Source organism: Castor canadensis, chromosome X (assembly GCF_047511655.1).
Source record: "Castor canadensis chromosome X, mCasCan1.hap1v2, whole genome shotgun sequence".
In the NCBI taxonomy this organism is placed as follows: Eukaryota; Metazoa; Chordata; class Mammalia; order Rodentia; family Castoridae; genus Castor; species Castor canadensis.
Genome location: NC_133405.1, coordinates 24644928 through 24657891, shown reverse-complemented (window position 1 = coordinate 24657891; position 12964 = coordinate 24644928). Strand labels below are relative to the sequence as shown.

The 12964-nt window shown below is 39.6% G+C and overlaps 1 protein-coding gene across 1 annotated transcript; it reads left to right on the top strand.

The window, feature by feature from the left end:
* Positions 1-3960: 3960 nt before the first annotated feature.
* Positions 3961-11967, top strand: Rbmx2 (RNA binding motif protein X-linked 2). The gene is made up of 6 exons (XM_020161429.2): positions 3961-4016; positions 4230-4345; positions 5340-5391; positions 8319-8448; positions 10180-10357; positions 10971-11967. Exons 1-6 carry the CDS (start codon positions 4012-4014, stop codon positions 11477-11479), a joined length of 990 nt encoding a protein of 329 aa, XP_020017018.1. The 5' UTR covers positions 3961-4011; the 3' UTR covers positions 11480-11967.
* Positions 11968-12964: the final 997 nt, after the last annotated feature.

Sequence of the window (12964 nt, the reverse complement as noted above, 5' to 3'; positions counted from 1 at the left end):
TCTCTCTTTTACATTTTTTATTAGCATATAATAGTTGTACAGGGGTATACATTGTGATATTTACATATGTGCTTACAATGTATCTTAATTAGATTCATCCCCTCCATCATTCTCCCTCATCCCTTTCTCCTTGTCTTAGAACAATTTCAACAGGTTTCATTGTTCTATTTTTGTACAAAGTACATACACTATATTCACCCTTTCCTTATCTCTCTCCCACCTGTACATACACTCAGACAGGACCTGTTTTGCCTTCCTGTCTTTCATTTTTTAAAGTGTATATTGACTGTTAGTTAAGTGGGGTTTTACCATATTTCACACCCGTATATATTATACTTTAATCAGATTATCCCCCTTCTATTACTCTTTCTGTAAGTATCTTTTAAAAAGATATCCTTGCTCAATTCCTAGAGCACACTAATTATTTGGGCAAGCGGGTAAGGTCAGAGAGAGAGAGAGAGCGAGAGAGAGAACTGCTCTTTTCCTTTTTACTAAATGTTGCATCTTATTGAGGGATTGTAAGGCTTAAATCAAAGAAAACAGTGCCTGTGGGCTTTAACCGAGCTATTCATTAACGCAGTATTCATCTCTGAATTCTTGTCTACTGTTTACCATGCCTCATTTTCCCTGATGTATCCCGCCTCACTCTCATATTATTATTAGCTCCTTGCAGTGCATAGGACCCACCCTTAGACTCCCTTCTCTAGACCTTAGCTGTACAGAACAAATAGAGATGCTTAGTAAGGACTGATTAAAAGAATCAGGTAAAGGCAAAGTACTTTTCAAGCTAATTAATTTTTTTTACTTGCATTATTCTTTATTTTTTTTCCTTTTTCTTTTATTATTCATATGTGCATACAAGGCTTGGTTCATTTCTTCCCCCTGCCCCCACCCCCTCCCTTACCACCCACTCCGCCCCCTCCCTCCCCCCCCAATATCCAGCAGAAACTATTTTGCCCTTATTTCTAATTTTGTTGTAGAGAGAGTATAAGCAATAATAGGAAGGAACAAGGGTTTTTCCTGGTTGAGATAAGGATAGCTATACAGGGCATTGACTCACATTGATTTCCTGTGCGTGGGTGTTACCTTCTAGGTTAATTCTTCTTGAACTAACCTTTTCTCTAGTACCTGTTCCCCTTTTCCTATTGGCCTCAGTTGCTTTTAAGGTATCTGCTTTAGTTTCTCTGCGTTGAGGGCAACAAATGCTGGCTAATTTTTTAGGTGTCTTACCTATCCTCACCCCTCCCTTGTGTGCTCTCACTTTTATCATGTGCTCATAGTCCAATCCCCTTGTTGTGTTTGCCCTTGATCTAATGTCTGCATATGAGGGAGAACATACGATTTTTGGTCTTTTGGGTCAGGCTAACCTCACTCAGAATGATGTTCTCCAATTCCATCCATTTACCAGCAAATGATAACATTTCGTTCTTCTTCATGGCTGCATAGAATTCCATTGTGTATAGATACCACATTTTCTTAATCCATTCGTCAGTGGTGGGGCATCTTGGCTGTTTCCATAACTTGGCTATTGTGAATAGTGCCGCAATAAACATGGGTGTGCAGGTGCCTCTGGAGTAACCTGTGTCACAGTCTTTTGGGTATATCCCCAAGAGTGGTATTACTGGATCAAATGGTAGATCGATGTCTAGCTTTTTAAGTAGCCTCCAAATTTTTTTCCAGAGTGGTTGTACTAGTCTACATTCCCACCAACAGTGTAAGAGGGTTCCTTTTTCCCCGCATCCTCACCAACACCTGTTGTTGGTGGTGTTGCTGATGATGGCTATTCTAACAGGGGTGAGGTGGAATCTTAGTGTGGTTTTAATTTGCATTTCCTTTATTGCTAGAGATGGTGAGCATTTTTTCATGTGTTTTTTGGCCATTTGAATTTCTTCTTTTGAGAAAGTTCTGTTTAGTTCACGTGCCCATTTCTTTATTGGTTCATTAGTTTTGGGAGAATTTAGTTTTTTAAGTTCCCTGTATATTCTGGTTATCAGTCCTTTGTCTGATGTATAGTTGGCAAATATTTTCTCCCACTCTGTGGGTGTTCTCTTCAGTTTAGAGACCATTTCTTTTGATGAACAGAAGCTTTTTAGCTTTATGAGGTCCCATTTATCTATGCTATCTCTTAGTTGCTGTGCTGCTGGGGTTTCATTGAGAAAGTTCTTACCTATACCTACTAACTCCAGAGTATTTCCTACTCTTTCTTGTATCAACTTAAGAGTTTGGGGTCTGATATTAAGATCCTTGATCCATTTTGAGTTAATGTTGGTATAGGGTGATATACATGGATCTAGTTTCAGTTTTTTGCAGACTGCTAACCAGTTTTCCCAGCAGTTTTTGTTGTAGAGGCTGCTATTTCTCCATTGTATATTTTTAGCTCCTTTGTCAAAGATAAGTTGGTTATAGTTGTGTGGCTTCATATCTGGATCCTCTATTCTGTTCCACTGGTCTTCATGTCTGTTTTTGTGCCAGTACCATGCTGCTTTTATTGTTATTGCTTTGTAATATAGTTTGAAGTCAGGTATTGTGATACCTCCTGCATTGTTCTTTTGACTGAGTATTGCCTTGGCTATTTGTGGCCTCTTGTGTTTCCATATAAATTTAACAGATTTTTCAATCTCTTTAATGAATGTCATTGGAATTTTGATGGGAATTGCATTAAACATGTAGATTACTTTGGGGAGTGTAGACATTTTTACTATGTTGATTCTACCAATCCAGGAGCATGGGAGATCTCTCCACTTTCTATAGTCTTCCTCAATCTCTTTCTTCAGAAGTGTATAGTTTTCCTTGTAGAGGTCTTTCACATCTTTTGTTAGGTTTACACCTAGGTATTTGATTTTTTTGAGGCTATTGTAAATGGAATTGTTTTCATACATTCTTTTTCCGTTTGCTCATTGTTAGTGTATAGAAATGCTAATGATTTTTCTGTTGATTTTATATCCTGCTACCTTGCTATAGCTATTGATGATGTCTAGAAGCTTCTGAGTAGAGTTTTTTGGGTCTTTAAGGTATAGGATCATGTCGTCTGCAAATAGGGATATTTTGACAGTTTCTTTACCTATTTGTATTCCTTTTATTCCTTCTTCTTGCCTAATTGCTCTGGCTAGGAATTCCAGTACTATGTTGAATAGGAGTGGAGATAGTGGGCATCCTTGTCTGGTTCCTGATTTTAGAGGGAATGGTTTCAGTTTTTCTCTGTTAAGTATAATGCTGGCTGTAGGTTTGTCATATATTCAAGCTAATTAATTTTTTGAACCTTGTTTCTTCATCTATAAAATGGGGATGGCAATTGTATGTATTTCACTGGGTTGTGGTGAGAGTGGAGAGAATATATAAAAATAGCTGAGCTCATCATCTAGCATCTTTTAATTCATTGTCTGCTCAACCGATAGCTATGTATTTGACAATATTAATTTCTGCTTTCCACTCAATTAGGAGAGACTGGAAAAAGGTGTCATAACTGATAATAAGTTTTGGGATTCTATTCAGCCTACAGAGGCACACTCTATATATTAGGATTTGAGGGACAACAACAGATTTACCTTTTCACCTCTCTTCACTTTTCTATGGTAACTCCTGGGCAGGGAGGCTTTGATGGGACTGGGTTTAAGCAACTGACAGTGAAGGAGTGGGGCTTTCCACCGAGAGCGACGTCTGGGACTAAAGTCGCCACATCAGGCACTTTGTTCAGTCTTCATTCAGCACACATTTAGAGCTAAACCAATTAGTACCAGTTATCCAAGAGCTGAGGTTCCTGCAAGGCCCAGGTTCGTACTTGACAGAAGAAAGAAGCAAGAACTATAAAACAGCTCTCCTCAGAGGAGCAAACGCCACCAGGTAGTAAATGCCGCTTCCGCACTACTGCGCAGACGCCCTCTCCTGGCGCGGCCGAGCTCTTCCGGTTCGATTGCTTCAGACTCCTATGGGCGCGCGGTCCCGGTGTTGCGCATGCGCTGCGCAGCCTCGCCCGGAAGCTGATCCCTGAGTTCCGAGCGCGAACCCGCGAAGATGAAGTAAGGCTTCAGCTCCCGTCTGCTGAAGGGGGAGCGGGCTCCTAGGGGCAGCCCGCCCGGGCTGGGGTGGTAGAGGGTCTTCAGGGCCGAGGAGCGGGAGAGGACCGGCGACGAGAAATCTAGTCCCTTCGTTTTGTTCTCCCTTAACTCTGGCCCGGCCAAACTCACTTGTCCACTTTTCCGCCCCTGTCCCCCTCCCACCCCACCGTGCAGCCCTCTAACTAAGGTGAAGCTGATCAATGAGCTGAATGAACGAGAGGTCCAACTTGGGGTGGCTGATAAGGTGTCCTGGCACTCGGAATACAAGGACAGCGCCTGGATCTTTCTGGGTGAGATCCACATCTTTCTTCAGCAGTGTCCCTTAGAGTCGTTCTGATCATTTCAGCCCTCGCGCCCATCACTTCTCTCCACACTCAATTCCCACTTTCATATCCTGTCTGCCCATGAATCCGTTTTCCATAACTTTTCTCATTCGTTTTCGTTAGCTTTCCCTGCCAGTCAGTGCTCCTTAGAGTATTGGCCATTCGCCGTGCTAAGAGTCTTGTCACTTGGGTTCTCAGAGATCACTGTCTCTCTCTCCCACCCACACATCCACTCTACAGCTAAGGAAACTGAGGTGCAGAAAAAAATAACAAACTTCCTTAATGTCACATAACTAGTAAATGAAACAGCCAGAACTATGAGATTCTAAAACTCATGGTTTTATCCACTGTCCCGTATTAACTGCCTTCCCCCATTCTTCCCTCAGAATTAATTGTCCTCCTTTAATTAGCTCCTGCTTCTGTCCTTGCTGTATTGCCATTTCTATATCCACTTTGTGTCCCAAGTGATAATTCTATACTTTGCTTCTTCAAAGAGATTATTATACTAGACAGCATGTTAAGCACTTTATATATATTGTTTTATTCACATAACAATCCTGTGAGGCAAGTATACTAATATCCCCATTTTACAGATGAGGAAAGAAACATTTGGAGGAGAAATTACTTCCATGAAATGCTTAACAGTTGTCTTTAATTCTTAGTTTACATATACATGAGGTTAATAATGACATATTTAACCTGTTATGGAAACCATCTGCTTTGACTATAGAGTTTTGGATGTGAGGAGAATTGAAGAATCGGATTAGTTCGGTTAGTAGTGACTGCAACCTTTCCAGAGTTAATCACATTTTTTTCTGTACTAATGACACCTTACATGTACTTCTGTCATTGCATCAGACTGATTTCTGTGAGGGCAAGACCTTTGGCTTACACCCCCAGTGCCTCGCTAAGTGCATAGTATGTAGTAAACACTTGGTTAATGTTTGTGATTTTTTTCTAGGAGGGCTTCCTTATGAATTGACTGAAGGGGACATCATCTGTGTGTTTTCACAGTAAGTCCCCTTTCATTTCCTGACTCTTGAATGGATAGAGTAGTTTGCGTCCATAGTGCATTTTGTGGCATAACAAAGCCATTTTAATTCTAGGCTGAATGATACCCCTGCATGAGGAAGGCAAGAGCTTCTGTTCTAGTCTTGAGCAGTCCCAGGATATGGCTGTAGTACATGACCATGTGGAAGATCCCAGAAGTTGGATAATTTGGGAGACTGTCTTGGGGATTCTGTTCTGTTTCTATGACCTTTTCACTGACCCTTGTTCAGCCTTGGCCTATACTGGAACAGAGTGGAGCCCTCAGGAAGTTAATGTATTGGCCCATCTCCTTGGGATCCTGAAAACTAGAGGAAGCCCAGGATTGCAGGGCTCCCTGGAGCCTCACCTATGTTGTATTGCAGGATTATGGGAAAGCACAAAGGAATTGGGGCATAAAAAAATCCCCAAACCTCTGAAGGGTTAGTTGGTAGTTTGCTCTCTTCATTTCTAGATGGGTATGAGGTTGGTGAACAGCCATTTTTTTACCCAGAGCTTGTTCCTCAGGGCTGATGAGGAACAGGAGTAAATAGGAGGCCAGTATGTTCCTCGTTCTGCTGTGAGATGACACCAAGCAGCAGCACCTGATAGGAGAGGGTCTTGGCAGCTTACAGTACTAGCAGTATCTTGTTGGTGGGGTACACCTTTGTGGTACCTCTGCTGGATCCAGCCTTCCATAGAGCTGCTTTTATTTTAATTACTTGCATTAACTGGTGATTAGTGTGCGTGTGTTCTGCTTCTGCGTTCTGGCTACACATGATGAAGATTGCCACCTGTAACGATGGCTTTCAGAAATACATTTTTTTATTATAAAGGTAATGTATCAGTCATTAAGAACATTTGGAGTTGGGGGTATGGCTTGGTGGTATCTTCAGCAGCCCAGGAAAAATTTTGGCAAAAAAAGTACAAAGAAGAATGCAGGATATATTTTCAAGTAAAAACTTAAAATTATGGCCTGTCATCTTTTTAAAATTAATATTGGGCATTATTTCCAATGGTTTGCTATTATGAGTTATTTTGCACTTGCATAAATCTTTGCATGTATCCCCTGTGGCTTCCTTAGTGAAGAATGGATATAGATTAATATGTTAGCCTTTTAAAAGATGTTTTATAAACATTACCAAATTGATTTCTGAAAAGGTTGTACCACCTTTCACTCATTAGAATTCCCATTTTTCTGAATCCTGATCAATGTTATCCAGCTCCGGGGGGGAAAAACCTTGTATTTTTATTGGGACTATATTAAATTTATGTAGTAACTTGGGGGAAGATTTTGATGTCTTTTTATTACTGAGTCATCCTATTCAAGAACAAAGGATGCCTTTATATTTGTTCAAATTTATATTTGTGTCTCTCATGAGTTTTTTAAAATAAGTTTTCTTTATATAGGCTTTTTACATTGCTTGTTGTTAGGTGTATTTCTAAGTATTTTATCTTTTTGTTGCTATTATAAATGGGACTCCCCTTCAATTGTGTCTTCTGATTATTGTTAGTATATAAGAGGGTAATGAATTTTTACCTGTATTCTGTTATTTTACTGAATTGTTATACTGTTTGTTTTTGTCATTGTTTATCATTGATTCTGTTTGGTTTTCTGTGTACACAATCATATGTAATCTGCAGACAGATAGTTTTACTTCTTACCATATCTCGTTTCTGTTTTATTTAATTGTTCTATACCACCAATATTTTGCTGCATAGCTCCCAGGCTTTAGTTGAATCATCTTTACTATTTTATATTAAGATGTAGATTTGGGGTGAGGTGTAGGTATATGATTGTGTAATGTATCTATCAATTTCTGTTTTATTTTTATGGCTTTCTTTTTTAACTTATAGAGCTTTAACTTGCCTGGAATTTATCTTTTATAAGGAATATTTAATTAATTTCTGCTTTGATCTTTATTAATATTAAAGCACATCTGCTTTCATTCGATTTGCTTTCTTCTTTTATATTCATTCTTTTTTAAACAATACAATTCTTTAAGTTACAAGTTTTCCTGAACATCTTACTAATTTTAGTATATATTTCTCTCCTTTTTGTTTTTTTCTAAATGGTCTGTTGTTGATTTATTTTTATTTTCTTTATTTTGTTTTCATTTTTTCTTTCATCATTAGTTGGAAGAGTAGGTGTCAAGTTATAGTTAGTAGGGTGTTTTTGTTTAAAATATTATTTCCAGCTTTATAACATTGTGATTAGAGAACATAAACTATTTCTGATTTTTGCAGTTTATTGAGATTTACTTTGAGATCTAATCTATAGTCAGTATGTTTCACAAATTCTTGAAATTGCTATCTCCTTGAACGATTTAAGGATATTTATCTATCTACTGGTCTGACAATATTTATTAATAGAATTATTGTTATGTTGATAATGATTACTTGTATTTAATTTTTATTCCTCTGATTTTAGTTGTGAGCTTTGTTAAAAACTTACAGTGATGTGTTAAAATCTCTCATAATTTTCTCTTTCTCTTTATTTCTAATAGTTTTATTTTTTGGGTAGTACTGGGTTTTGAACTCAGGGCCTCATGCTTGCTAGGCAGATACTCTACCACTTGAGCCATTTACCCAGCCCTAATAGTTTTTTTTATTAAAAATTTTGATGCATGAAGAAGGTTTCATGAGTTATACTTTTTTCAATGTATAAAGTAACTCTCTTAGTTCCATTTAATTTTTTAATTTGGTCTTCAGTTTGTCTTTAGTCTTATATTGACATCTGTTTTTAATTGGATGTTCTTGTTGTATCTTTCTCTAACTTAATTTTCAACCTTTCTGTATCGTATTGTTCTAGATGTGTCATGTACAGACTTTTCTTGAATTTTGTTTTATCATCCAGTCTAAAAGTTGTTGCATTGTAAATAAGTAATGTCTTACTCTTTTATAAAACAAATAGATATGGGGAGATTGTTAACATTAATCTTGTGCGAGACAAGAAGACTGGAAAATCAAAAGGATTTTGTTTCCTCTGCTATGAAGACCAGAGGAGCACAATTCTGGCTGTTGACAATTTTAATGGGATCAAGGTAAGTGCTTGTTGAGCAGGATTTGGCTGTACTTTTTCTATGTAATGAATATATTTACCTGGTTTGCATAGGAACAGGGACAGTGCTGGTCAGTTAGATGTGTTGTGAGGGCTGCAGAGGTGCCAAGACAACACTGAACAGGAAGTGATTCTAGGAAATCATTCTTTTGGTCCATGACTTTTGGTCCTGCCAGGACTTGTTCCTTTTCCCCATCTGTTAACAAACCATCTTCCCAGGAGTGTGGGTATAATGCTTCCCAATCCAGTCCTCTGTTTTTCACCTTTCCCTCTTACCCTTTCACCTCATCTCTAGTGTACTAGAGAATGAAGAGACTAGCAAACACCACTCTTCCATATTGTCCATTGCCAGAGAACTTGGGACTTCAAAATGGCTTCATGACCTAGGATATAGCCACATATGTCTGTCATATGACTCTGGTTACCTAGTATATTGGGTCCTGGAAATTCTCCAGTTAAAATCTTATGACCAGTTCTACAAAAGTAAGTCATTCTGAAATTTTAAAGGAGTCAACAACTGGAGCCACCATAAAGGGAAAAAAAATTTGTTTCAAAATGAGGAGTAGGATAGATGGAAGAATCTTCTCAGGCTTAAAGGAAGAATACAACTCTGTTCTTGTAATGAAACAATACAAACCAAACCTTTCAAATTTCAGATGGTTTTGTTGATGACGTTTGTGTATCTGCTTGAAAAGAGAATGTTTTTAAGTGAAGGACTAATTTTGTTTACCCTGAGAGCTGTGGCTCACACCACAAGAATCAGTGTGAACCAGGTGCTGGTGGCTCATACCATCGATCCTAGCTATTTGGGATACTGAGATCAGCAGGTTCATGGTCCCAGGCCAGTCCTGGAAAAAAGTTCATGAGCTCCACATCTGGGCATGGTGTATGCACCTGTCATCCCAGCTACAGCAGGAAGCCTAAAATAGGATTGTGGGCCAGGCCAGCCTGGGCAAAAAGCAAGACCCTATCTCAAAAATGACCAGAGGAAATAAAGGTCGGGGGCAGGGGGAGCTGGAGGCATGGCTTGGGTGGTAGAGTGCCTGTCTAGCAAGTGTGAATCCCTGAGTTCAAACCCCAGTACCACCAAAAAAAAAAAGAAAATCATTGTAAGCCAAATGGTCTAATATGTATGGTGGGGGTAGAGCAAGTTATGAGGCTTAATTATAAAAACGAAAGTAATCTTTTTTTGATCCCCCTCCCAACTGTGATCCCAACTGTGATCTGAATTTGCCTCCTTCTAATTACTTTGTTGAGAAAGTACCTGTGTAGCATTACGCTTGATCTCAGAAATTCTGTCTAGAAAGCTTTCCCAGGGCAAGCTTTGCTATAAACTAATGTTAAAAATTGTGGATGATTGTGCTTTAAATTCTCATACTTTTTCCTTGATGCTTGCGCTTTGGGACAGTACTTCCTGGCCTTTTCTTTTTTTCTACTTCACGACATAACACAGGAAAGTATTTGCATGGCACCCTGAGGTAAACCTGGTGCAGCTGCCCCAGACCCCACCTAACGGCTCAAGTTCTGTGTATTATCTAGATACATGTGCTGTGACACATGAGTTGAACAGATCTTTAATGGTTTCTCCAGAAACAGAATCAGTAAGAAGGTCATGGGTGTGCTTCAAACCATGGTTCTCTTTAGTTTGGGTTCAAATAATTAAACAGTTTGATATGAGGACTATCTTTGCTGAAGCATTGCTTGTCTTGTTTAGATCAAGGGAAGAACTATCCGTGTGGATCATGTATCTAACTATCGGGCTCCTAAGGACTCAGAAGATATGGATGATGTGACCAGAGAGCTCCAGGAGAAGGGCTGTGGAGCTAATACTCCCTCACCAAGTTCATCTGAGGACTCTGAAGATGACAAACCCATGAAAAAGCCCAAAAAAGGTAAAGTGTTAAGAGTCAAGAGAAGATTCTGGATAGTCTTAGTGTCTACTCTTCTTAGCATTCATGGATAGTTGTGTGAAAAGGAAAGGTATGGGGATCTTTATTTTAATTGGGAAAGGGGAAGTGTCAGAGAAAAGCTGGTTAGGCAGAATTGTGTCCCCCATATATATTTTGAGGTCCCAAACCCTAGTACCTCAGAATGTGACTGTATTTGGAGATAGAGTCTTTAAAGAGGTAATTCACGGGGGCTGGTGAAGTGGCTCAAGTGGTAGATCACCTGCCTAGCAAGCGTGAGGCCTTGAGTTCAAATCCCAGTATTTCCAAAAAATAAATAAATAAAATAAAGAGGTAATTCTGGGTGGGAATTACCTTACACAACAGCTTGACATATCAAGAGTGACAGACATCCACATTGGTTTCTTGGAGGCACTCTCCTGGAGGTATAGCCTGTGAAAGTTTCATGCTGCTGCCAGGAATGTTTTTCTTATGCACATTTTCCATCTGTTAGCATGACGCCAACACTTTGGTTGATGTGATGTACTTAGAGAAGAGCGGCACTTTTGAAAAAGAGAGTTAAGTTTTTATTTTAACTTACCGATCTTTTTTCTTTCAGATAAAAAGGAAAAAAAGAAAAGAAAGAAAGACAAAGAGAAGACTGGCCAGGAGGTGCAGGCAGAGCAGGCAGAGCAGCCATCCTCTTTTTCATCTCCCAGAAGCAAGATAATAACAGTTAAGGATGAGCCTGGCCCAAAGAGGCACAGCAGCAAGAACTCAGAGCGAGTTCAGAAGTCTGAGTCCAGAGAGGGGAGGAAGCACCACCCAGGCTCCCCTGAGGTCAGGACTTCCTGCCGCGGCAGAGCAGAGGACCCAGAGAGGGAGCTGAAGAAGGACAAACCCAAGCATGAGCACATGTCCTCAAGCAGTAGAGAGGCAAGAGAAGACAAGAGGGATAGGGACAGAGGACGAAGTTCAGACACATATTCTGGCCGGCACAGTGGGCGTTCTGAAGGGTGGAGTCACAGAAGTAGAAGTAGGAGCAGAGATAAATCCTATAGGCATAAAAAGTCCAGGCGCTCCCGTGAGCGGGAATCCTCCAATCCCAGTGACCGCAGACATCACTGAAGCCTATTCCAGCTGCCCAGTTGACTTGAAAATGAACTATGTTTTTTAAGTCAAATTCAGTTCTGCTGTTAATATTTCTGTACATAAAATTTCTGGTGATGAGTTCTTTTAATCCCTTGCATAGTAGATTTATTCAGGAGGGTAGTTGCCCAGGATCCATTGCCCCTGGGAATATGTCCATTGTCTTGTACTTACCAGAGTATGAAGTTTTGGTTTATAAGTAGGCCCTTGAGGCCATAGACCCTAATTTGAGATGAAATTGCCAGCAAAGAAGAAATTCCAGGTAATTTTACAATTCTAGTTTTTGTACTAGATGTTGAGAACCCAGTATTGTAGGACCTTTCCTGTTGGTGGGTAGAACTGTAGAGAAGTGTGACTCTTTAGGTTCTGACAGCTTCATGTGGATGGGATGAGATTCTTAAGATCGCCACTTCCCTCCCCAAACTCCTGTAAAACAATTTATAAATGTCTTTTTCACTTTCTTGATACATACATTGCTTTCTGCATTTTTTCCTTGCAATTTATTTATTCATTTATTTTTTATTTATGTTGAGGTGAAATTCATATAACATCAAATTAGCTATTTTAAACAGTTTGGTGGCACTTGGTATATTCACAGTGTTGGGCAACCACCACCTTTATCTAGTTCCAAAACATTTGTATCTTCTAATTGAAACTATGTATCCATTAAGCATCAACTCTCCATTCCCTCTTCCTCATTGTCCCTTGCAACCATCAATCTGCTTTCTATTTCTGTGGGTTTACCTATCCTGGGTGTTTCATATAAGTGAAATCATGTAGTAGTGGTCTTTTGTATCTTTCATATAATGTGTTTTCAGGGTTCATCCACATTGAAATGTGTCAGTACTTTCTTACGGCTGTATAATATTCCATTGTACAGATATATAGCTTCTTGTTTATGGATGAACATTTGGCTTGCTTGTATCTTTTAAGCTAGTCAGCTTCCTTTTTGTGTTGCAGACATTCTACATTTCCTTCTGGGCTTAGTCCACTTTTTTGGGGAAGGGGCAGTTCTGGGGTTCAGACTCAGTGCCTCATGCTTGCTAAGCAGGTGCTTAGCTTGTGCCATGTCCTCATCCTGTTTTGCTTTAATTTGTTTTTCAGATAGGGGCTCATGCTTTTTCCCAGGCTGGCCTTTGACCATGATTCACCTTCCTCTGCCTCCCAAGTAGCTAGGACCACAGGTGTGTACAACCATTCGCAGCCCTTGGGTTTAGTTCACTTTTCAAGTTACCACACTTGCTAGGATGAGAACACTTGTCAGCTCCATTGAATACTCTGGTCTGCTTAGCAGTCTTCTCTTTATAAGCCTTAGCTTTCTTCTGTCAGTCTTGTGATTTGGTAGGAACTAGCTCACAGGACCTTTACTACCCCTGCCAAATTTTTAAAGTTGAGTTTCCAACCCTGCTTAGGGGAGGACCAGAACATGAAAAGTGAATGCTCTAAGTTAGAGTGCCTTTGTCT